The following is a 24,714-nucleotide window of genomic DNA, read 5'->3' as shown; positions in this document are numbered from 1 at the left end:
AGAATAATAATTACAAATGCAGAAGTCAACTTTTCTCCTCTCTCTTTTGTTCTTCCTTTGCATTTGATTAGATTTTATGTACCAACCCACTGCTTAAGGGCTTATCAACACTCCTGAGAAACATTTAAAACCTGGAAATATTTTGGATACCTAATGTTTAGAAAATATGTGAGCCTTATGTTCAGTATTATTGGGCTGCATGGTGTTCTTGTAATAAGTAAGGCTTCTTGCCTCTTGTGTAAGCACAGAAAATAATCTTACTTTAGCAATTTCATATCAATAAATATATAAAGGTGATTTCAGTGAATTTGCATCAGGAAATGGTATTTTTTTTCCAATGAAGAACCTGAAACTCACCAGAAACTTCCTGAACCAAGTGAGCCTCTAACCCCAGCTGACAATACCTCACAAAAAGTAGAACATCCATGTCTCAGTCACTTCACTCATCTCTGGTTCAGCTGATAACTAAGGATGATGTCTTGCTAACTCCACCAAGGTAAAAAACACCATGGCAAAGAGGTCAGTCCTCCTCTCCACTGGGAATGTCCCAGTTTTGTACTTAACTGTACTCAACTATTTGTTAGTACTAAAAGACAGGAATTTTACTGCAAACTGAATACTATTGAATAAAAAAAATAAAGTCCTCTGTTCTCATTACAGATGCTTTGAAAACTTCAAAAGCCATTATTTTAGAATCAAGTATGAAGGAAGAGGAAAGCCAAGTCCTGAATCTCCCCACATGCTGCCGTGGGGTAAAGTCTGGCCTTGTTTGCACATGAGCTTCATAATTTGGCTGAGTTCATTATGACCAAGGGCATTAATTTAATTTCAAACTGAGGGTCTATTTACTTTTCATTAATGTCAAAATAAATCCAGAATAGCAGCTTTACTCTGGATCCAAAGTAAGCCAGAGCCTTATCCATTTCTCAGAGAAATTCAGCAGCACTTACTGGCTGGCTGGTAAAGAGCTACAGAGAAATCCCCCTAAAGCTTTCTATCTGCTGATAAATCCTAGAATAATAGAGGATGTAAAAGATGCAGTCATGAGCTCTTGCAGGTCAATAATAAAACTTCTGCTGACTTCAGTTAATCAGTTCCACCTCAGAGAGATGATTTCTCAGAAGTAGAATTGTAAGTCACTCTTACTATTCCTTTTACAGTGCTATCAAACTGTGGCCACCTTTCAAATATACCACATGGACCAAAACCAATGCAGTCATAAATTCAAGAGTTTATAGGAAGTTTGGAAATTTAAGGAGGGTGCACAGCAAGTAATTTTAAATGACAGGTTTGAAAGTCGGTGATAAGCTGCCCTGGCTTTAAGAACATATTGATCTAGGAGTTCAGATGGGCTGTGACATTACTTCTCTGAGAAGCAATAAATTTAAAACCAGGCTGACAATAGCTACCTATGAAGCCTAGAAGAAGGTTTGGTAATGTTACAGAAGTAGCTAATACTGATGTTAGTCCACTGGGCTAAGAGAACAAATAACATGCTCATATTAAATGCATGAGCAGAGCCAAAAGATAGATGTACGTTACTACTGCCCCATGAGCACACATTATAAATATTTGCAGACAAATAAACTTAGCTGTCGTGTTTTGTTATACTGTTGGTTTGGCTTCAGTCAGTTTCAGATTTCCTTTGGTTTATGATTTACTGGCTAACACGGCTGCTGATCGTGCTCCATCGGAACGATACCATGTGCTACATACATCACTCTAATTACGTGTCCGAATTATCCCCCCAAAATTGATGCATTCTATCACTCTGAAGAGCAGCTTTAAGAACTAAAGGGTAGATTTACATTCTCTGCAAGAAATCTTGAAAGACTCTTCTGAGGTTTGTGCTAAGTGTAGGAGGGTGGGAAGCGTGGAGCTGCGGTGCAGGCAGCAAGTGTTGCCTTGGGCTGGTCCATTGCAGCACCTACCAGACAGGGCAGCACCCTCACACCTGAGCTGACACAGGGAGACAGTGGGCTCTACACAAGCACAAAGTACTGGCATCGTTCCTTCTTGCAAGGCTGAATAGGTTAGAAAGGCATTTGCTCTCATACATCACTCATGAGCTCGTAGCTTTTCTTTAAAAATTTAATGTTCTTTCTGTAGCAGAGGCAGCAATGTTCCCTGTTTCGTGGGATGCAGTGTGTTCCAACAGGTCAGTGAAGGTAGCAGCTCCAGGGGCCCCACGTGCTGCACTCCGTACTTCCAAGCACAATCCAGCAGGGTGCTATGAAGGCCTGCCCTCTTCCTCCTCAGCTGTGTGGCTGCAACTTGGGTGGCCACACTGGAGCTGCCACAGTGCCTCAAGTATGTGCGTGTGTTCATCTGCAATGCACATCTGGAAGCAACCCTGGTCCCACCAGAGCCTTAAGTCACTTCACTAAGCAGCCCCATGGCAAAAATTGCTTCCAAACATATGCCTCTGCTCCCTAAAATCTACTTACATCTGTGCCACTGTATCATGCACTACAGGGTACATTATTTTAAGACAGGAATTTCAAGAGGGCAGCTAGTTACTTGGCAACAAAATTACCTAATGCTACTGAAAAAACAGGGCTGTTAAAACGGAAAGAAAAAAAAGCCCATCAAACCATCCAGTATTCCCGTATCTCAAATCAAAAGAATACTTACGTTTGTGTCTCCAAAACACTTAGCGACAAGAGCTTCATTTTATGGAAGTTTTGAAAGATTAGAGTGAGTTTGTTCAAGAACTCCCCAGGCTTCCTGCCACGACACCTGCCTACCTCCTCGATAGCTCCCTGGCTGGGCCACTGGCTTGCTCAAGGCTTCCAGGTCTGTGTGGGCTTGGAGATAAAGCTGATTTTAGGACTTGCAGTTTCAAGAATATATAGCTCCAGAATAGCTTCCCCTTGGGAACGGCTCTGAAGCAAGGCTCTGCTGTCTGATTAGCATTTCAAAATTCTAGAGCTCATTCCTCGCAGGAACACCACCAGATCCCGAGCTGGTGGAACAGCTTGTCAGGCAGCACACATCTCCAACAGCATCAGCACCTGCTGCAGGGGCAGGGGCTGTTGTCCAGTCCCCTTCCCACAGCCCTGACCTCTGCGGCTTTGCTTTGCTCTTTGGGCCTTTACTGGGCTGTGCCCAGCATTCTACAACCAGCTAAACCTGGGTGCTCATCACAGAAGGAGCTTGGTTGTGTTTTTAAGGCACAAGTGTGGGCAGAAGGGAAGCTTTTCATGAGTGAGCCATGCAAAACACTTTGAGAGTGGGCAGTGTGATGAGAACACCTTGCCTGTCCCTTTGCTGATTTAGTCACACGAGCATCAGCTGTTTTTCCAGGCACAGAAAGCATGAGCACTCTGCCTGTACAATCAGTGCCTGAGGATGGACAGGCTCCTTTGTGCTCTCCTTCATTCTTACACACCAATGGAGCAGCACAGGGCTGTCCAACACAAAGGATTTCATGGCAAGGCAAAACAAATAGCAAAGGAAATGGGGCAGCTGTACATATTTCAATTGCTGGAGAAGGATATGGATGAAATGGGGAAATTAAACACTTAAGCAGTAATTCACAAAACAATCCTGCTTTGAGACTGTACTTTAACTCTTTTGAAAATGAACTCCCAGATCTTACTGTGGTCAGGGCTGGCAGCAATATTGTTTGGGCTCTGCCACTGGCAGCTGGTTATCTGCACACTGAGAGTTCAGCTGCAAGTTAACTTCTAGTAGTTCTTCAGAGAGGTTACCTGCTCCAAGGAAAGCAAAAGATAGGAAATGTTACATGTGTAGCAGGCTGAGATAGCCTGAAGCAAAACTATGAAGGCTGCAGAAATGGTGCTTTCTGTACAGCCTCAGAGGGTCATGCTGCCTGCTGTTACTAGAAGCAGCCCAAAATACCACCGAAAGCATACAAGGGATATATAAAAAAAATATCTTTAAGATAAGCTAATTAATGCTTTGTAACCAGCCTGTTAAAAAAAAAAATCTTCTGATTAAACTGCTTATTAAGAACAACAAGCAAAAGGGTACAGATGAAGGACTTGGAGGTTCTTATGGGCTGGATACATGTGGCAGCTTGACAATTCTACTGATCTGCCAGTCTACGAGTCCACTTGGGTAGGACATAAACATCATCATCAATGCTCTAGTCTCTGAGAAAACACTATTCTGTGTTCCCACATATTCATAGTCTTATTGATATTTGTGGGAACATATTCATGTTCTCACAAATTACATATTCTGGTAATGCTACTGGCTGTTACGTGTTTGTATCATTCATAAAAAGAACTCCCTGGTGCACATCTGCAAATTTTCTTTGAATATTGTTATGGTTTCTCTTCTGAACACATTCTGGGCAGAGGAATGAGCCCTGCGAGCACAGGAGAGCTTTACATGGAAGGGATGTAACTAAGAATACATTTCTCTAAGTTCATGCATTGGCTTTTGATCTGGGGTAAAATCTTATGTCTTCATTAACTTCCACTGACCTTCAGTGCTTACACAAAGTGGCGCCATTATAATTTCAAAATGCTTTTCCAAGTCATTTCTACTTACAGCAGAAGGAAAGCATGCTAGAGACGGAGCATGCCACCAGAAGAGGCAGATTCCTCACATACAGATGCGTCTTCATCTCACAGAAGTTTTAAAGGCCTGTGGCTTGGATGCAAAAGTTGGAAGTATGACCCTCTGAGGCAGTAGGGCAGATATTTATTATAAGGATTCCCTCTAAGGAAGCAAATCTGTCTTTAAAGATGCTGATGAAATAAAGACCAAATTTGAGAGAATGACATTTAAGGAAAAAGAAACTATTTCTGTTTTGCTAGATACCTTCAGCAGAAGTCAGACTACATACTACACCCACCAAATAATTTCCTACAGGATCCAAATCCCAGACATCACCCCAAGTTCTAATTTTGGAAGACAATTAAGTTCTTCTCTTGTTTGGTGGTTTGTACTAATCCCCAAACATCTGCAGTCTAGGTAACACCCAACATCTCATTTCAACCAACAACCATCCATCAGGTGTCCAATGCAGTGCCTATGTTTACCTCTCATCTTTAAGGAAGGAAAAGACATAGTCCTCCTTCTTTGTCTACCATACAATCTAAAGAAGGATAAATTAGGGAGAATTCACCTTCCAGGAATCAGTAATACAGGACTGCACCTGACAAGATCCTGAACACACTCAATTCTGTCTTTTGGCAGAGAGACACACATTCAGCCCTGCTGGACTGAAACAAAGCACAACTCCAGTTGAATTTGCTAGGGCATCCTTGCTGGTTGCTATGGCATGTGTACTCTTAGGAATGTTTAGTTCTGGCTGATAATTTTTTAAAGAATTGGCTTACTTTGTGTAACACAAACTATCAGCCATTAGAAATAAGCTCTGTTTTTTCCATTGGCTCTTCCTCCTTTCTGAAATGGGTGACATTTATCTTTGCTGTCTGGTCTTGAACTGTCCTACATTTCTCTTTTTGCATGTTTTTGTGCTTCTGCACAGAATATAATTTAAAATGGTTGATAGTAGCCCATGCAGTATTTCTACCATTTGTTAAACTTATCACTTCTGTAAAGCAAACAGAGTCCTCTTGAGATGTGCAACTGTTTGCTATAAAAAGCAAATGCTTTAACAAGTATAAAATTACATATGATCAATCCAGTTTCGCTCATAGGTATTTTCAATAAAATGATTATACAGACCACCTAACAGATTTTGTGGATTTCCCTCAAGTGGCATTGAACCCCACTTCAATTCAAGTGGGCTGCATCCTGCTAAAAGCTGTAATTTTTTTTTGAGTACAAACCCAGTCTGAAAAGCATTGGCCTCATGTGGCTCCTGGTTTACTGTGCCTCATTGTTACTGTATCAAAATGACTCAATTCAGAAGCAAAATTATTTCTTTTTTTTTTTTTTAAAAAAAAACCACTGTAAGACCACATAAACTCAGCCAAACTCACACCACTCAAGCCTGAGCTCCTCTGCATGAGTACATTAGCACTGGCTATGGCTATGCAGGCCCTCGTTCTGTGCACCTCCAGCATTTCCCTCAAGTGCCCTGATCTGTGCAGCCTCTGGCTCTGCTGCTGCACCGGGAGCGGGCAGACCCTGCTGCAGCCTCACCCCGCCCCAATCTTTGCTGACACTTCAGCAAGCATGGCTGTACAACATGGGATTTAAAAATACCAGTAAGGACATAGAAACTACTGGAAGCTACCAACACTGACGTGAAACCTCACAAAAGACAGAAAGCCCTAATTATAGTTTCTGAACCTATGAAGTCATCTAATACACATATGTTCCTTACACTGAAAGGAGGAGAATGGAAACATGCAGTACTTAATACCATCCTCATAAGGAAGAAAGAAAACCAGATTTTGGAAGCTTTTGGAAACCTACAATTTAGAAAAATCTGCATAAATACAGAAAATCAGCTCTACTTCAGTTTAAAAAAAAAGGCAGTACAAAATAATAAGTGCTTTGGATTTAAATGTAAAAGCAATAGTATTAATTCCACAGTGCCATGCAGCACTGCAAACCTTCATACTACTTATTTTTACTGTTTTTCAGTATCAAAGTTGCCTAACATCGACCTGAAAAATGCTTGATATCTCTCCTAAATGCCCAAATGGAGGAATCTAAGGCAAGGAATAAAGATGGCACATTTACTGATTCAAGTGTCATCAAAAACATTCTAATCAGAAAACCAAAATCAAGCTTCCTCATCCTCTCCTAGCACTATACACCCTGTATAAAATCAAGAACAGTAGAAAGTACTAACAACCTTCACTCACATGTGGAGGACATGGCTGTAATCCTGTATTCTTGGTAGAAGGAAAATAGGAAAATACTGAGAAAGTAATCGCCATTTTTACATAATCATGTCTTAAAACAGAGCTGCACTCTCTAATGAATCCTAGACCGAGCAGACTCTAATGGTAACAACAAAATATTGCATTCAAATAGTCATGGGTGAAGAATTTAAAAATATTTCAATCCTATGTGGCTAGAAATGATTTTAAATATTACATTATTTTGCAGTTCTGTGATAAAAAGCCTTCTTATTTGCTTGAGACAAGACTTCAGAAAGCTTTAGACAGAGCAGATTTTCTTAAATTAGCTTGAAAATTCAGTTTCCAGGGCAACGTAAGCAGGTCTTCATACATCAACATCTCTTTGCACCATTTTTATAAATACGGTTTGCTAGAATGTCATAAAATACTTTTTAAATACAGCAAAGTATTTTGATCACTTTGATCCTTTTCTTTGCCTTTGAAAGAAAGCCGACTCTCCTTTCCTTTCAGAAGAACCTTATCAATAAAACTGTCAAACTGTTTTCCTTTGGAGAGGCTTTATCCCCGAAATGCCTGCAGTGATACCTATGCGTGTAATACACTTCTACCAGCACCTGAATGTTTATGTAACATTTCAGTAGGCATCCCTTATTCATCATCCCTTTTCTTGCTTTCTTTTCAGTTTGCAAGTAGGAGATGTGATTTAGAGTCTATATGGCATGCTGGGAGTCAGCTGGTTATATATAAAATTAATCTGAATGTCTGTTTCACAGAAGCAGCATGAAAATTGCTGATGCCCACCTTGCACATCAAGATCCCCAGTGACTTTCTAACACCTACCAATACATGGAATGGTATGAAAGAAACAAAGTTAACTATGTATCTGTCTATTTTCTCCCCCATTCTAAAAGGGGGGTGTGGGGGGGGGAAATGTCTTCATGATGATTGTCTCTGAGGAGAGTGCTTTGCATCACTCCAGTGAATCACCGAAACACGGACTTGAAACCATCAGCAGCAGAGGGGATACATTTCCTCCTTCCATTGAACGAGGAGCAGGCTGCACATTACAGAGTTACAACATGAGGAATGACTCAGGAAAAGAGCACTGAATGACTTTTACCTGCACATTTTACTCCCTGAGCAATGAGGCCCCACATGAAGTTGGCACAGTATTCACACCAGTGCGGGCCCCTGAACGTGTGCACCTGGAAGACAGCAGAAGAAAGGAAAATTACTGAAAATGACCCAACCATTTCACAGACATCAGTATCGATGCATGTAAACACTGCAGAATTCCTCCTCTTCCAAGGTACCACATGCAGCTTCTGGAAGTTTCCCTTTATCATGGCAGAAAAGGAAGAAAGGAACGAAGAAAGATCTAACAAGCAAGACTCTTGCAGACGCGTGGAAAACTGGAGTCCTTCAATCCCGAGCAGCAGAACTGCATCTGTGGAGGTCTGCTCCAAGACCAGGTCAGAGAAGCAGGCACAGCCTTTCTCCCACCTCTTGGCATCCCTCTTTCTAAGCAAGAGCCTGGCTACAAGGCAAAGCTTTTGCAGTAACTGTGCAAGAGTTCACTTTTCAACTTCAAATGCCTTCTGCTACGGCTGCCCCTTCATTAGGCACTGTGTGGAATGGGTAGGGGGCTGCAAGATTTCACCTCACATGGAAGGAGTCCTGCCAGGCAAAAATACCAGTGCCACACAGAAATACTGTAAATTCGCCCAGAGACTTTCCAGTTCAGAATAACTCCAATAGGAAATTAATTTTCTTCAGACTAATGCTACATATTGAAAACCCAAAATCCAAAATGAAAAAAAAAAAAAGAATCCACTGAACCAGGAAAAAATTCAAAGCTAAAGAAGAAAAAAACCCCAAAGCTGCTTTCATTCCTGGCTCACATGCTTGTTACAAATCCTGCAGCCACCATTAACTGCTTCTGATTTTTTTCTGATAAAGGTCCTGCTGTAGGAAACCACAGGATTCTTTACAGAGAAAATCATTACTTCCTTAGCCAGAGGAAAAGGCTTTGAGCCGCTACTTAGAATAGACAGGCTGAAAATAAAATTAGTAGCTGGTGATCATAAAGAAATGAAATTTGCAGTGAAATACAGCAAAAATACTTTAGGCTGAAGTCACTTGGTACCTCAGAGTTACTGAGCGGGTATGGGAGCAGGCAGTAACCTCACGTGTGTGCAGTGCCCAGCCGGAGCAGTGCGGACCAGGACAGGGAAGAAGCTGGAGGAAATGTTTGTTCCTGACATCTGCACACAGCTCTGGCTGTGAACACTGAAAAGCAAAGTGGCCTGACTGAGGTGGAAGAAGTCCCCCATACTACTGATGTAAGAGGCAGCTGGATCCAGCTGACACCCCCACAAGTGACAACACAGAGCAGCACCTGCAATTCAGACCACAGCTCAGTTCTGGCCAAAGGAAGGTCTGCAGCCTTCTGCAGGGCTTTTGGTGCCCTTGGAGCAGCAGTGGGATTGCTGAGAGTCTTCAAAGTTACTCCTGAATTCACCAAGTAATTCACATGCACATCTGTGCTAAGTGAGGCCCCTGACTGCTTGGTCCAGAGAGAGCCCAGGCTGCCTGTCCCCAGCCCTGCTGGTCCCCAGCCATCCCACACACCTCCAGAAGGTGAGATGTGCTCCACCAGGCCTCTTCTCCCTGCAGCTCTGGCCAGCTCCCACAAAGCAAACCATGACAAGACTTTCAGCAGCTGTACTCTCCATCTTCTTTTTTCCTCTCGCCACAAAGAGATTTTTCACACCATTCAGTCTGTTACCCACCTGCACTACCCACATCCTTTTTGACTTTCTTCCTCAGCCTGGTGGTTTTTATCCAGGTTTTTGGCAGTGTTCCCTTCCCAGAATAAGAACATTCTAGTATCCTCAAGCAAAGCATTGTGCTTTAATGCCTGCAGGACTAACAGAACTTTTTCAGGGGAAAAAAGGTATCATTTCAGTCACAATCTTTTTTTCTTTTTAGGTCAAATTCCCCCTGAAACATACTTCTCTAAAATATTTCTCAAAAATCCTGTCAAAGAAAATTGAAACAAAATTGACATTTCAAAAGTCCAGACAATAAAGAATTTCTTTTCACAGTATTTTTCAATTTTGTAAGTTTTTTTGGTTTTAGTATCTCTGCACAAAGGAAGGGAATTTTGTTTTGTTCCTTAAAATGCCTACTGACACATTATTAGCTCTTTCTAAATAAAAAGAATTATACTATCCTACTTTGTGTCTCTGTGGTTGCTGATTTCAATCCATCAAACATCAAATCACTGAATGTGCTTTTTGCTGAGGCATTTCTAATGCTGTCCTTAGGTGCTGGAGTCCCAGCTTGGCTTCTCCAGACCCATCCCCAGTGCTGAAAACCTCTCTAAACCTCAGATATCTGATCTCTAACTGGCTGTTTTATCAGTGAACATTCTTCCTTCTTGGCACCTTGCTCCCCCACCATGGTCTGCATGTTTCCATCTCCTCCTGATTCTCCTTAGAAACTCTTCTGCAGGGTCTATCACATCCCAAATCTGCCGTTCCAACCTTTTGCCTCCATTTTTAGTATTGTGAACTTTTTTAATGAGCTCAGTTTCTTACATGTAGTAAGTATGATTCACCTAGATTCTACTTCCCCTGATAACACCCTGGCTCTCAGCCTGCTCCTCAGAAGAGTTTACATGACTCATCATCAGCCTAAAACCGACAAGGACAAGGTGGACTCTCCTCTTCCCTCCCAACACTGCATGTGCTGTCACCCTTCCCAACACCAGGACTGCCTCTGCCCTTCAGAACCCCTGCCTCAGCAGCACTAGCACTGCTGTCTCACCCCATGTAGCCAGGCTTCATCCAAATACTGAAATGCCTTTCCATATAATCAGCTGGATTTACCCAGAGCCTGCTCTGCTTTATGCTGCCCCATCCAAATTACTATTTCTAATCCATTATTCTGATTGCAAACTCAAAACAGATTAAAAGGTGAGGGTAGGTTTTCCCATGTCCCATGATGCTCTCTCAGCCTTGGTTCATCCTTTATATGAGATGGGAGGTTCTCTGGCAATATTAAACAGGAATGGGAGGTTCTCTAGCAGTATTAAACAGGAATGGGAGGTTCTCTGGCAATATTAAACAGGAGGCCCAAAGGCCACAATGTCCTTCCAGCCCTGGTGTACACAGCAGGACAAGATCAGCTCTGAAGCCTCTGTTCCTGGGGATTTCTCAGCAGTGCTGTCTTTCCCCAGAGCTCAGCGGCGCCAGAGCATCAATACTCCCACTTCTGTGGAGTATTGGACTCCTAACCCTGCACTGGTCTGAATACACATCCTCTCTGGGAATTAAACCAGAAACAGTGAGTGATGCCAGAAAATACTGAAAAATTAGTCTTCTGAGGTAGCTCAGAACAGCCTCTAATCTTAGTTAGAGGATGGGTGGGGTCTGGCAGCTAAAAAGAAACACCACCTTAGCATCCCTTTGCTAGTTAAAGAGCCAGCATCTGCAAACAATACTGCATTTATCACAACTCTGTTTAATACAGCATTCTTATTTTCATATTTAATTCTCCATTCTAAAAACCTGCCAAGCAACTTCTCTGTTTTCAAAACTAAAAGATGCTTTCCAGAAAAATTTCTAAAAACACACCCAGTAGAGTCCCAGAGATCCTGACTTAAATTACAAGGGGTTTCTTTCCCCTTGTAAAAAAGAGCATCTGCCATATGCAGATTTTACTGTCTTATAAAATGTGAGAGAGCAGGATTGCCAACTGTGGCTTTACATCCCCCAATCCTTCCATTCTCACTCCCACCCAAAAATCTTCTTTTCTCTCTTTCCAAATGGGAGCAATTTTTTTAAAGAATCTGGAAAATGAGTGCATGAAAGACCAAATTAAACTGGTTTTAATCTTTATTTGTAAAATTCTGGGAGAAGAAAATAAATTTAAAATAAAAGTCTAGAGAAATTTAAAGGAAAATATCTGCTTCAGAAACAATATAAAATACTATTACTAAGCTGTCCTGCAAGTCTGAGGTAAGAGGAGAGCCTCATGTTAGGTTTACACCCTAGACATTTCTATTTTGAACTCTCCTGAACTATCAACAAGGCATAATAAACATTAAACTACCGTGAACGGTATAGGAGAAGTTCTTGCTCAGGCTTAAAAGGTATTTTCTTAGACACGAAGAAAAGTACCTTAATTCTTGTGATTAACAACTCTGAGTGCTAGAAAATTTCACTTATTTTTGTTTTGCATTTAATTAATTTTTTTTTAAGAAAAGACAAAATTTTAGGAGAACCAAATATAAAATGACCCAGTGCTGACAGAAGATTATAAGAAAAGCTGTGAAGTCCTCAAGCAGATCTCTCCCCATTATTTCTCAGGCTCTATAAAGGTCACTGTTGAAATTAGTCACCTGTGCATCTTGTTACTCCACTTATTTTTTATGCTTTTGGTTTTTCCAAGGCAGTTATTCAGCTACCCCTGATTGCTACCTGAAGACCAGGAATGAGCCAGCAGATAATTTGTATTCTTAACTGGAGACTTACATTTTATCACTTGTCAAGGCAGGGATGAAGAGAATAAGAATATACCAGTGAGATGCTGTGCAAACATGGGGGAAGATGGTGAATCAAAAGAGCTTTAGCAAAGCCACTGACAGGCAGAAAGCAGGGCTGGATTTGAAAAACTATAAACTATGGTTATAGAAAACTAACACTGAGCACATAAAACAGAAGTGTTTGGGACAGTATACAAAAAAGGCTTCCTTTGTTGAGAGGCTGCTGCCACGGTCTCACTGAACTCGTTTCATCGGACCCTGCTCTGTACAGAGCCTCTTCCGCAGCCCTCCACACCCAACTGCTGGTCAGAGCAATGGGGTCTGGGAAATCCAGGCATTACCATCTGTTGTGGGATGGGATACATCACCTTGAAAAAGGATGGGAAAAAATACTGCTGATCTATACTCTTGGGCTAGCAGAGCCTTGCACTTTAGGCAGAAGCCTCGTCGGTGCTCAGAGAGGAGACCAAGTCCACCAGGGACTGAACACGTGGCACACACCCAGCATCTACACCAAATGGTACTCCAGAGGTTCAGGTCTGCTGGCTATACTGTCCTTCAAACAAATTCCCAAGGATGATGAGACTGCTGATGGAGACTGTCAGCTCAGTGGTCCTAACCGATTTACAATTCCATCAGCTGAATTCTGCCTATTGGGGCTTTACCAAGCTTTTAATTGAATATGGGAGACATTGTAAATCTCAATTAAAACAATGAACTCAGCCTGTATTATTAATGTCTGTTTTCCCTGTCACAGTTGATTTTATCAGGCACTGAGCACACCCATGCTGGCACCCAATAGGCATGACATTTTCATCCATCCCTGGTCCTGACAGAGACTGCCTGGACGTGAAGAGTAAAGAAGAGATAAGAGTGAGAAACGCAACCATTAGTTTGGGCAATGCTTCAGTTTATGCTTGTATATATTATGGTGATTAGATAGTGCCTCTAAAACAAGGGTCTCAAAGCACTTCAAATATTCCAGAACATGGTAATTCTCCTGTGAGGAACAGTATTGCTGCTGACAAGTAACCTGAGAAGCAAGAAGACTGCCATGACAACCCACACGGCAGAGCGGTATCTGCAAGATAACTGCTTTCATGTGAAGGTGTAACAGAAATGAAGGTAACTGAGAACAGTGGAACAAACCTTCTCCAGACCTACAGCTGACTCTGCTCAGCCCAGCTGGTGTTAACCAGGGGGAGTCAGCCTGGGACCTCCCCATTGACTTTGTGCAGCAGCTCTGGAGAGGAGAGATGCTGTCAGAGCGCTGCCTTGCCCAGAGCGTGGGGTATAAATAGCATCGCTGTCGCCGGTGGGGGCACTGAGAATGTGGAGCAGGACAACCTCCCTCCATGTCCTCACCCACTTGGAGCCAGAAGCGCTGTCAGATCTTATTTACTCTCTGGTTTGTACTGCCTGTGTCAGCAGAGATAGGAGCAACTGTAAATTGAGGTTAGCTTGTGCTCTACAAGAGCTGAAGCGAAAAATGAGAATTGCAGGTTGTTGGCTTTTTTGCTTGTAAATTGAGTGAAAATGGCCACCTTCCTTTCAGGATGGTATAGCAGATTTTCTTTAAATTGGTACCTGGGAACAGGAACATTTTGCATTTTATTCCAGGTCTAACTTACTTGATACATGCCTCCTTACAAAAAATTCTGAAACTAGGGGTGAAAATTGAATAAAATCCTTAGAATTAAAATTGTATATATACACACGTACCTTATGTGTAAACAGAATATAAACCCTTGCGAGATTCCTAAATGATCCTAAGGCTAATTTGGAGGAAAAGCTGTTGATGAATGCACTAGAAGCTTCTAGAGGCAAAGTCCCAGTCCCCCCCAAGAGAAGCGCTTCCAAGCCTTACCAAAGAAATGTGCTGGTCTGGCTTCGGGCTGTGTGCAAGGCAAACTCACAGGATCCACACTTGGAGACTAATAAAAGTGTGGGGGAAGAAATTACAGCCTAAATCAATTAAGGATTTAGAAAAAAGGCTTTCTCTCATTTTTTTTGAACAGTGGCAAAGCATGAATTTAGAAACTAGCACTAGGAAACTAGAAAGGTTTAAGTAATATTGTGCTATTTGGAATCTGCTTTGGAAAAGCCCTGAAAAGCCTTTCCTCAAAAAAGTAAAAAAGTGCAAGTAACATTAAATAAATACTCTAGGAGACTAAAATCCATCAATGCCTAAAAGTTTTTCTGGATTGAACTGTCTTACGATGTAACTATGAGTTTCACACAAATCAACACAGAGCTGATGAGGTCTCCTCAGAAGTTTTGTGGAAGTTTTTTTCCAGTTATGTTCTCCAGGTATTTTCCCAGCCTTTGAACCATTTTTTCCCCTTGAGTCCTAGGAGTCTAATAGAAACATTAAATTTCCTGAAGTTTTCTTATCTGTGGGAACACACACTGACTCTCCCCAGGAACTATGCTAGAGGCACCCAGCTCTCTCTCTGAATATTCATATTAGTGCAGTGGCTCAATTAAAGGTATTTCAAAAAATGTCCAGTGCCAGTTCTGTTCCTAATAAAAAATCCAGCATCCTCTTTTCAGTGGAACTAGATAAATTTACCCCAAATTGGCATCTGCCCCAGTTTTCAGAACATCAGAAATAGAAATGAGTTCATGTCAGAAGTCACAGAAAAATGGCTCTGCTTAATATAGTCAGAGTTTGTTATAGTTTCTGGCCTTTTTGCAGCCCTTCTGCATTTTCCATCTCCTAGTTCCCCAGTGTTTAGGCATGGCTCTACTGAGAAGTTCTCTAGGATAAGATGTGGCATGGAAGCGATTTACTATGACTTCTTACGCTAGCAAAGTACCCAGCACAGATGCAATTACCCCAAAAAATATCTGGGCCAGGGCCAGGTGGGTTTGTTTCCAAGATGTGATACAAATTTCACTGGCAGAATAACTTGTTAATATTGGCAGTCTCTTTGTTACAATGATGTTTGAATCTGTCTATACTAGCAAAGTCTTTCCAGGGACTGGTCCTCACCTGAGCCTTCACTCCTTGTGCACATTTAAGGTTATATTCCACCTCCAGTTACTTCTGGAAAGGCATGTTGTCTTTGCTCTGGAGCTCCCCATTTGGCCTTTCAAGTGGGTCACCCTCAAAGAGAAAGCCAGGATATTCCTTCAGTTGAAGAGGGGGATAAAGAATCTCAACAAACAAGGCTCCTCAGCATCTTGGCAGGGTCAGTTTAAGCAACCATGGAAAAACATCTCTCTGGAAGAAGTGTTGGCTTGAAAGGGAATTATGTTGCTCACGTTGACTGATTTAGCAAGCAGCCTTGCAACTGTTATTTATTGCAATTAATTGACTGTGCCATCAGCCCTAGTAAGATAGTGACTAGGAAACAGCATGAGAGTACCCAGCACTGCACAAAGAGAGAGCAAAAAATAAGTCTTCTGGAGATAGATCTGTTTTGTGAAGTGCAAGAGAGAAACAAGACAATATCATGGGGAAAATGATACATGGAAGCACAGATTTCAGTCCAGCCCTGACAGGCACAGACACCTTGCCTCAGTGAAGCACCATGGCACTAATCTAGGCAGAAGAGTGGGTTTGTGCCTTGGACTATCGGCAGTAAGAAAACACCTGCAGGGTGCTCTGCTGGCTCAAGTCAGCAGGAGCCAGGGATGTCTGAAAGAATGCCTGTAACCAGCCAAGGGAGCTAAAACTTCCCCAGGGCCCATGAGTCACAGAAGCTGGAGGGGAGTGAAGACCTTTAAGGTGTTTTGTTCAGGCTTATCTTAAATTTGCCAAGTGATGAGGAGGTTATTGCACTGACTGATAAATTTCACAACCCAGGAGATTTCTTGCTGTTAATCTCAGATTTTCACCTTCCTCTTTGTTTTAAGGTATCATCCCATAAATCTCAGCTTCTCTTCCACAACTGCCCTCCTTATCATGAGCATTTTTTGAGCATAGTTTTATCTCTTTCCCCAGCCCCACGCAAACAGCAGGCGAAGGAGTGAGGTCAGTGCCCAAGTCCAAAGCACAGCACCAGGTGGTGAGGAGATGCAGAAGATATTTCATGTCAGATAGGGTGGACTCAGGGCAGAAGGTACCTCATTAGATGTACCTTTTTTATCAGCAAAAAACTATGGGATGTAGAGGAGAAATGACAAGATGAGGAGATGAAGAGTGGGCAAGTGCAGAGGACTGAGCAAGGGGAATCCTGTGCATTCACTACCCTAATAAACTGTCTCACCAGAGAGAGAAGATGGAGAAAACACAGCTCTGATTACCCTGCTAAGTCTTTTGGGCTAGAGCTCACTTCACACCTTCCAACCCAGAAGCTTCCCCTGGTCCTCCTCTCATTTTCCATCCACATGGCACCTTGCCACAGGCCCCTTTTCCCCTCAGATCTGCAGTTCCTCTATTGCCCTAAGCTCCTCCTTCATCCTCCTGCCCAGAAGTGCCCAGCTGCTTCCTACTCTTAAACTTATTGAATAGATTAAATATCAGCTGGCTAAGAGATTTTATTTTAATTTACACGCTATCACAGTTCTTGCCTTTTGGGGACAATATAAGCAACTATGAGAATTGTAAGGGATAGTTAAAAGCATTCTTATTGGTAGGATCCAGGGGTAGAATAAATTTATGGGAATGATTAGGTATGAATCTATTCTGTCCACTTCTGTGAAGTTACAGAACTTTGCAACTCTTCTGCTACAGAGCCTTCCCCTATGATTAAATTATTTTTGTAAGAAAATAACCCCACTGCCTTCAGCTATGCTCCTTGTCAGCACTTCAAACAGCACAGGTCTCCCAAAGCCTCCAAACAGAAGATGCTCTTGTTCATCTGCACTGGGTAGAAGAACAAGCTTGATATCCATCACACACACACACCCCTGTCCATATTGATATGTCTGTACCACAGACCGTGGGGAGATTTATTCCCCATAATAAGCAAGTGAATTGAAAGAAAGCAAAAGCTTTTCTGTGAGAAAAGGTGGAGCTGAAATTTTGAGGACGGTGAAGTGCCTGTCCTCATTTGGTCTAATGATTCATTTTACAGGAGATCTCATTCAGTGTGCTGGATTTCAGAAAAGCACAGTAGATGGGGGGAATACAAAAGTAACCCAAATATGCAAAAAGATAGATCCAATCAAGTTACACATCAAATTCCATAATTCAATTAGAGCTAAATAAAATTCTGTATCAAACAATGTAAGCCACTTTAATATGATATATTTGAATTATTAGAAAATGGGTCTTTTATACTGGATTTATAGAGAAGAACACAGAAATATTAATTTTATTTTTTTTAATAAATTGGAAAAGGCAAAAATATGCTTAAAGTAGAATACTTTTCACACCTAGCTTTCATCCCTTCATCAGGACAAACATTTAAAACTCATTCAGAACTGACATTTATAAATAATCATCCCTTTCTTTACTTATGGAGATTAATTTAAGAGAATTCAGGCACTCAATATTTGCATTTGACATGTGCTCATAAGAGACTAGACTTCCACAGCCAGGAGAATATTACAGAGCAGGAGATCATTACTGACCACCTGTGCTTGCAGAGCTCCCTGTCACCCTGGCTACCCAGCCTGCTCCCTTGAGGCAGGAGACAACTCACATTCCAGGAGATTTAAATAAGATCAAATCCTCTCAAAAACCCTGCCATGTCAGCACTCTTAGTAAAACTGTCTTTACATTCTTCTTTCAAACAACCCTTGGAGCAAAACATAGGTTAATGGATTTATTCAGGAGACCTCTTGATTATTAAAGGCAGCTTTCATGTTCACCCCTTCCTTCCCTAGGCACTGCACTCCTGTAATGATGGTTCACTACACTGCTCCTCTGCCACTGCGTTCCTCTGCCGGAGCTTTGCTGCAGGCAACAGAATCTGAGTGTTCAAACCTGTGTCCCCACCTACACACCCCACAGAGTCAGGAGGTGCAGGGGAGCAGAGAGAACTGAGGTGCCCTAGCCTGTGGTCAGGTCTCTGGGATGTTTGCAGACCCCAGCCTGTCTCTGGAGTGGCTGCTGCTGTCACCTTCCCTTCTCCAAGAAAACATCACTGCTTGCTGTGCACTCTCTGCTAGGATGCTGCAGCATTTCCAGTATAAAAGGATTTTTGAGACTCCTGCGTTTCTCTGAGCAGTGATGTGACTGATCAAAGAAGCTGCTGAGGGTTAGGGGTCCCTATCTGGTGCCTCGTGCCTGCAGCACAAAAAGCGGATTAGCTGCAGAGGTACAAAGCAGCGGACACCCTCCTGGTTTGCTGCGAAGCCCCTGGGGACAGCAGTCATTGTTGATTAGCTGAACTGGATAAATTTATTTAATTTCTGAGTTGTTTTTTCTTGGTTTGCTTCAAAAGTCTAGGTTGAAGACTCTGGACCTGACATTTCCTTCCTCCCCACATGGGTGGCAGATTTGCTACTTGGCAGGCAACCTAGGAGATTCACGCAGACATTTTAAATGATGACATCTATACACGTGAGGAAAAAAATTTGACAGATGCAAAGAAATTATAAAGGAGAAAAGCAAGTGAGCCAACGATGGCTGTTCATTTTAGAGCCATAATATAGTCTTTACTAAGAGCTTATGTTTTTCCTTTTTATTCTAATGGGAGCGTGCCCACATTTAGAGTTCATGAACGCCAGCAGCATTTCTTCTGTGGGAAGGTTGGTTGCAGCACACCCTGTAAGGCTCTTGTCCCCTTCTAATCTTTTATAGCAAAAATCATGTGTGAAAGGTGACTCCATTCCACTGACTTGAGAATTGACTTACTTCTCAAGGCATATTTTTCTGGCAACAGTATGTATAAAGGAACTACAGTATAACTATTATAAAGAAAACAATCTGTGTGGAAGGTTTGTGCCACGGCTATGACCTTGGAGCAGACATACAGTCTGTTTTTGGAAAAGACTGGAAAACTCACAGCTCTGAAACTTTCCATAAGGAGTTTATAGAAGAAAAAGAAATAAACAAACCCGAATGAATGAAAATCAGGTTATCAGATTATTTTCAAAACAGATGTGTTTCAGGCTGTTAAAGAAAAGCAACTAGGGAACACAGATGTGCAAAATGAAATACTTATTGTACTCCATACACTGTAGTACATGGAAAATCACAATCTGCTGGCATCTGCAGGAATTATCTTCAAACTCTAAGGAACAAATGAAAATTGCAAGACGTTGCAGATATTTAGGACACCTCAGGAGCCTGTGAAAAAATGCTCTGCATTGAACTGTCAGCCAGCACAATTACGTTATGTCAAGCATTCATATTAAACACTTCTTACATACCATTTTGTACATGGTTTTCAAATTCGTGCTTAAGGGAAGAACTCAAATGAAACAAAACATCCTGACCATATAAAGTTTCCACTTTTGGTGATTATCTGCACTCAAAAGCTAGAAGGTGGTTTAAATAAAATCAGATGGAGGATAGGTAAATTAATAAATGTGCATGCATGTGGACTTCCCCACATTCCAACAAATGTGTGTGATGGAAATCAAAAATGAAAACAGGAGACATTTAACGGATGCTTTTATCACCAGATGCCTCTATTAAATTAACAATCTGCACTTCTCTTCAAAGAATAAAAGTAAGTTTTTATGGTTTTGGGTTTTTTTACATTAAAGACAACATTTGGCCTTCAAATTATATATATGAAGTTTATACTGTCATCTACAGGAATCCAGTAAAACATCAATTTATGTAGTCTTAAAATTAAGACTGCCTATCACCAAATGTATTTGACCACCAATAGGTTACATTACTGAGTCCTTACTGGACACCTATTACAGACAGACACAAAACACAAATATGTTGTATTGATATGCATCTCTCATACCAGTTATTTAAAGCAATTAAAAGAATAACTACAAGCTATATAGAAGACTAAGTAAATTTTATTAAAACACAAGGTAGTTGCCGATGCCAGCATGTCCTCATGGTATATGCTTCGCTGGATTCAACACTCAATTCATTGACACAGGAGAAAAGCCAGAAACTAAGGGAAATGCAGACCATCTGCTCAATCCAGATGCAGCAGAACACACTTCTTACCTACAAAGCTATTTACAATCAACAAACTGAGATAAGATCAATTCAATCATCTAACTATAGATCTAAGAGCTTTTTTGGCATTGAAAGTAAAGCTGGACTACATTAGAGTTGAAAGAAAAGTTTGCTGTTTTTCTCACCTTTAGCATCTCTCTCAGCATAAATCAATTCTAAAGAAAAGAGATAACTAGATACGGCAAATATTATCGAAACAAATGCGTGCACACAAGCAGCCGACAGCAAAACCCCAGCTCCTCCGCTGTATGTTCTAAACGTGCCTAATTGATTTAACCGGCAATGAGGTTTACTTGCAGCTTTTAAGTTCCTAGAAAGTCACAGTGTGCATACTTATGATTTCCTTGCAATACCAGACCCATTTCAAAACACGAGCCGAAGTCCCCGCGCCTGAAAAGGAAATTAGGTAGGAAAACGTCTTACCTTGAAATTATGAACCTTCTCGTATTTTGGAACATGTTCGTTCTCCTTCAGAGTTGCTCTTCGGACGAGCGACGTCAACTGCGAATAAGCAAAGAGTTTAAGAGGTTGCCAGATTGTCACAGACGCCTTGCGAGCGCCCAGTTTCATGCCCAGGGCTGCGAGCAGCAGATCGCGCTGCCGGCCCTCGTGCCCGGCGCGGTGCCCGGCGCTGCCGGCGGCTCGGTGCGCTGCCCAGGGCTCCCTGGCCGGCATGCTGCGGTGGAGGCGGCGGCCCGCCCGCGCCCGGCTGTGTCACACTCGGGCTGGCGGGGCGGCGCGGACCATGCCGCAGCCTAGGCTGCTGGGGCGGGCGGCGCGGCCATGGAGGGCGCGGGCTCGGCGGGGCGCGGGGCTCGGCGCTGCCGGCGGGCGGCCTGCGGGCCGGGGGCGGGCGGCAGCCGGCGGCGGGGACGCGCAGCCCGCGGCCGCTCCTTCCATCGGCGGCGGCGGCCGGCTCGGGGGGCGCGGGGACGCGCACGCCTCGCGCCCTGCTCCCGCCCGCCGCCCGCCGCGGCCCCGCGCCGAGCGGAGCGGCCCCGCCCCGGGGCGGCCGCAGCCAATGGGGCCCCGGGGAGGCGGGCGGAGCGGCCCCGCCCCGGGGCGGCCGCAGCCAATGGGGCCCCGGGGAGGCGGGCGGAGCGGCCCCGCCCGGCCCCCTCCGGGAGAGGCACCCGCGGCATGAACCGCCACCAGCAGCCTCAGGGAAAGCGGCTCTCCCGACCCCCCGTCTGACTGACATGGCCTGTGCACCAGGAGGTACGGCCAGAAGAGGGAAATGTGACCTCTGATGGGCACCACTCTTCCCTTAAAATTACGTTTTTCAGTGCTTTTCGTGTGAAAACACGCTCACCAATCTCACATCTTGTAGGGATGTGAACACAAATGTCACCCCAAGTTCACTGCAGCTCTCCATCCAGCAAAGACCTGAACCCCGAAGTGCTGGTGCCGCCTCTCTTTAGCAATCTGCAGATCCTAACAGAAGGTGAATGACACTGGACCGAGAGCTGGAGTTCGGAGGATGCAACCGAGGATGAAGCACGCACAGGGCAGTCTGCTCCTGGCCAGCCCTCACACAAACTATTTCACACAACCGTTCAAGCCTTGAACTGCCACAGGAGCCAGAACCGAGGGTCTCCCAAGGAGCAGGGCAGACTGTGTCACATCCAGCCGGAGCTGCCCACCAGGGCAGCCCGGCTCAAGCGGCTCCCTCCGCCCAGCGCCGGCAGCCGGGAGGGAGGGGCACCACGACGGCCACTCTGCCCCTCGCCTCTGCTGCTCTGCACGCGTTTGTGAGCAGTCTTTGTCAGAGACAGCAAAAACGGACCCTTGATCTGACTACAGCCAAGCTTCACACGGTGGGGATGAGCACCCTGCCGAGATGTAGGGTGCCAGGGCACCTTTCCTTGCAGCGCCTGCCTGTGCAGACAGCCGGCGTGCGGCCCTCCCTCCCTCTGCACAGGCTGCCGCACTGCCACCGCTCTCCCTGCTGCAGCAGAGGTATTTTTATCTCTCCTGAGTCAGAAACCGACGACAAGCACAGTTTGTCACAAGCTTCTGGGTGGAATTGGTATGTGCTTTGCAGCTGGATCACAGTGTTCCAGTTTAGCTCAGTCCTGCCAATAGAGCTGAGAATAGTGCTCACTGGGAGCACCCCTTGTGTTCCCTTGGGTGGCCACCCGTACCTTCCCGACAGGTTGTACAGATCTGCTGGCTTTCAGCATAAGGTCACGGTGCAGAGATCAAGGATCAAGGCTGGTGCTCCACTAAACTCTAATCTGCAGTAGAACTAGAAATTGAAACACTGGCTACAGATTATACAGGAGGATGCTGTCAGGCATTACTGGCTCATACAGGGGTCTGACTCAATTCCTGATTTCAATACAGGTAGGAGGCTGCTTGATCCATCCTATCAAGAAATACTTTTCCAATGACTACTTCAATCTGCCTGTCTTGCTTTTAGCCACTCCTTTCTGCTGCAGGTGAATGTTCCTCTGGCATTTTTCTGTCCATCCTTGCAAGCGTATTAACACTCCATGGCAATAGGAGATCAAGAAAACTGAGATGATGAGTAAGAGATGACGAGTAAGAGATGACAAAAACTGACCACTTCATCTACACGAAGTGTGAAAATACCATGGACTTAGGGGACGACGAAGCAGGCAGGCTTTTGTGCTCATTCTTTCCGTTCCTTCTAGCTAAAGTCACTTCATGGTTTAATTCCCAAGAACTACATCATGTGAAAGTCCTCATGGAACAGGTGGACCTACACCTGCCCCAGAGGAGTCATCCTCTCCAAACTTTGAGTGACAACAGGCTCAGGAAATAAGTAATGAATTCTAAAAACAATTCATTACACTTTTCTCTGCAACTCAAAATTCCTCTTATTTTTTTAAGCGAAAAAATGCATCACCAAAACTTTATATTGGAAAATAATTCTTTGAAAATAGAATTTGTTGGAAATAAATAACGCAGTGATTTTCAACAATAAATTTACTATCAGAATCAACTCTTACTATGTTGCATAATTACACCTAAGAAGCAAAGTAAAGCAGGCTGAATTTCCTTTTCAATTGCTAGTAGAGCACATATCTGTTTTTTGGCATACTTAGTCCTTAATTGTCAGTTTCTCTTTTCCTAATTCTGAAGAACTGAGTTATTTTCAATGGCACTTTAGAGTCTTGCTAGTAGAAACAGATCCTGGATCCTGGAAAATTAAATCTAAGAATGCCAATAAAAAGGTAAGCAAAACTACCCAACAGGGAAAGGTCCTATCTCATGGTTGTAATTATAAAAATGCGTTATAATCTGGAAAGTAGTTATACAATTATGAATTTTAATTTTAACACTGCTTTGTGTTACAGTACTCTAACAGAGGCTGCTTATCGGTTTCACATAAATCAGCTTCCTGTTGTTCAGTGCAAGCATTTTCTGCCTTTTACAAATACAGGAGTACTGTATTTGCTCACCACCTACCCTTACAACCATTCTCCTGGCTACATACTCTACGGTAGCGTACACCAGAAACAGATTGAAAGAAAGTTAAAGCCATAAAGCTAGAAACTGAAAAATTCAAATTTATACAACTGCTTTCAGATTACACAATTTTATAACGTGTAAGCTGCCTAAATTTGGGTGTTTGCCTTCGCAAAGTAATGCTTTACACAGACCAAATGCTTTCGAAAACCAAACTGAAGAATGACATTTCTGTTGTACACACCTTCCTGACAACAGTTTGGGTCATCAGGCAGGTCCAGATCTTTAACTTTTTAGTATGTGAGATAATGAAGTAAGAGAGAGCGAGCCACTGTCCTCAGGCAGCCCTAGTCACTGCAGAGATGAGTCATCCCTGAGAGCAAACAAGTGAAGTCACAGGGACTTGAGGCTTAACTCAAATCCTGCAGGAAGCTATCCACTCCCAAGACACTCTTCTGCTCCAGGCCCCCTGTCTGTCTCTACTGCCTCTAGCCTGCAGGTCCTGCTCCTCTTCTTACACCTTTGGCTGGCTTTTGATTCAATGCCTGCTCTCCACCAGTGGCTCCTGTACTCCCACCTGCCTGCAAAGTCTCCTCTCCAGAGGCTTTCATTTTCCAACAAATTATCTTTATAACTTGCTCTGCCTGAAGACAATACCTGAAGATACTGCTGCATACTGGATTAAAAAGATGTGAAAAACTGAAGAGGAAAGTAATTTTCTTTCCACTTTCCTACGATTTAATTTTATTTTTTTTTAGTAATTGTGTGTGACAAACAATTGCAATCACAATTGCACGTGCAGGGAGCAATATGCAGACTCCATGAGGAAGGAAACTGCAAAGCTGTCATTCTTAGATTGAATTTCAGGACATGATTTCACAGGGTTGAGGTGAACTGAAAATGGAATGACTGGAACCAGCAGC

At 43.2% G+C, this 24,714-nt stretch overlaps 1 protein-coding gene across 5 annotated transcripts in view; it reads right to left on the bottom strand.

Moving 5' to 3' along the window:
- The window catches only part of CHN1 (chimerin 1), a 94,674-nt gene that overhangs the window by 7,846 nt on the left and 62,114 nt on the right, over positions 1–24,714 (bottom strand). For all 5 annotated transcript variants that reach the window (XM_086897756.1, XM_086897755.1, XM_086897757.1 and 2 more), the window contains 2 exons: positions 20,780–20,857; positions 7,879–7,963 (listed from right to left, as the gene is read on the bottom strand). In XM_086897756.1, the coding sequence (XP_086753882.1) occupies positions 7,879–7,963; positions 20,780–20,857 (163 nt within the window). The remainder of the gene's footprint in view (positions 1–7,878; positions 7,964–20,779; positions 20,858–24,714) is intronic.

This window comes from Cyanistes caeruleus, chromosome 7 (assembly GCF_971803275.1).
Source record: "Cyanistes caeruleus chromosome 7, bCyaCae1.hap1.1, whole genome shotgun sequence".
NCBI lineage: Eukaryota > Metazoa > Chordata > Aves > Passeriformes > Paridae > Cyanistes > Cyanistes caeruleus.
This window is presented reverse-complemented; position numbering and strand designations above follow the sequence as displayed.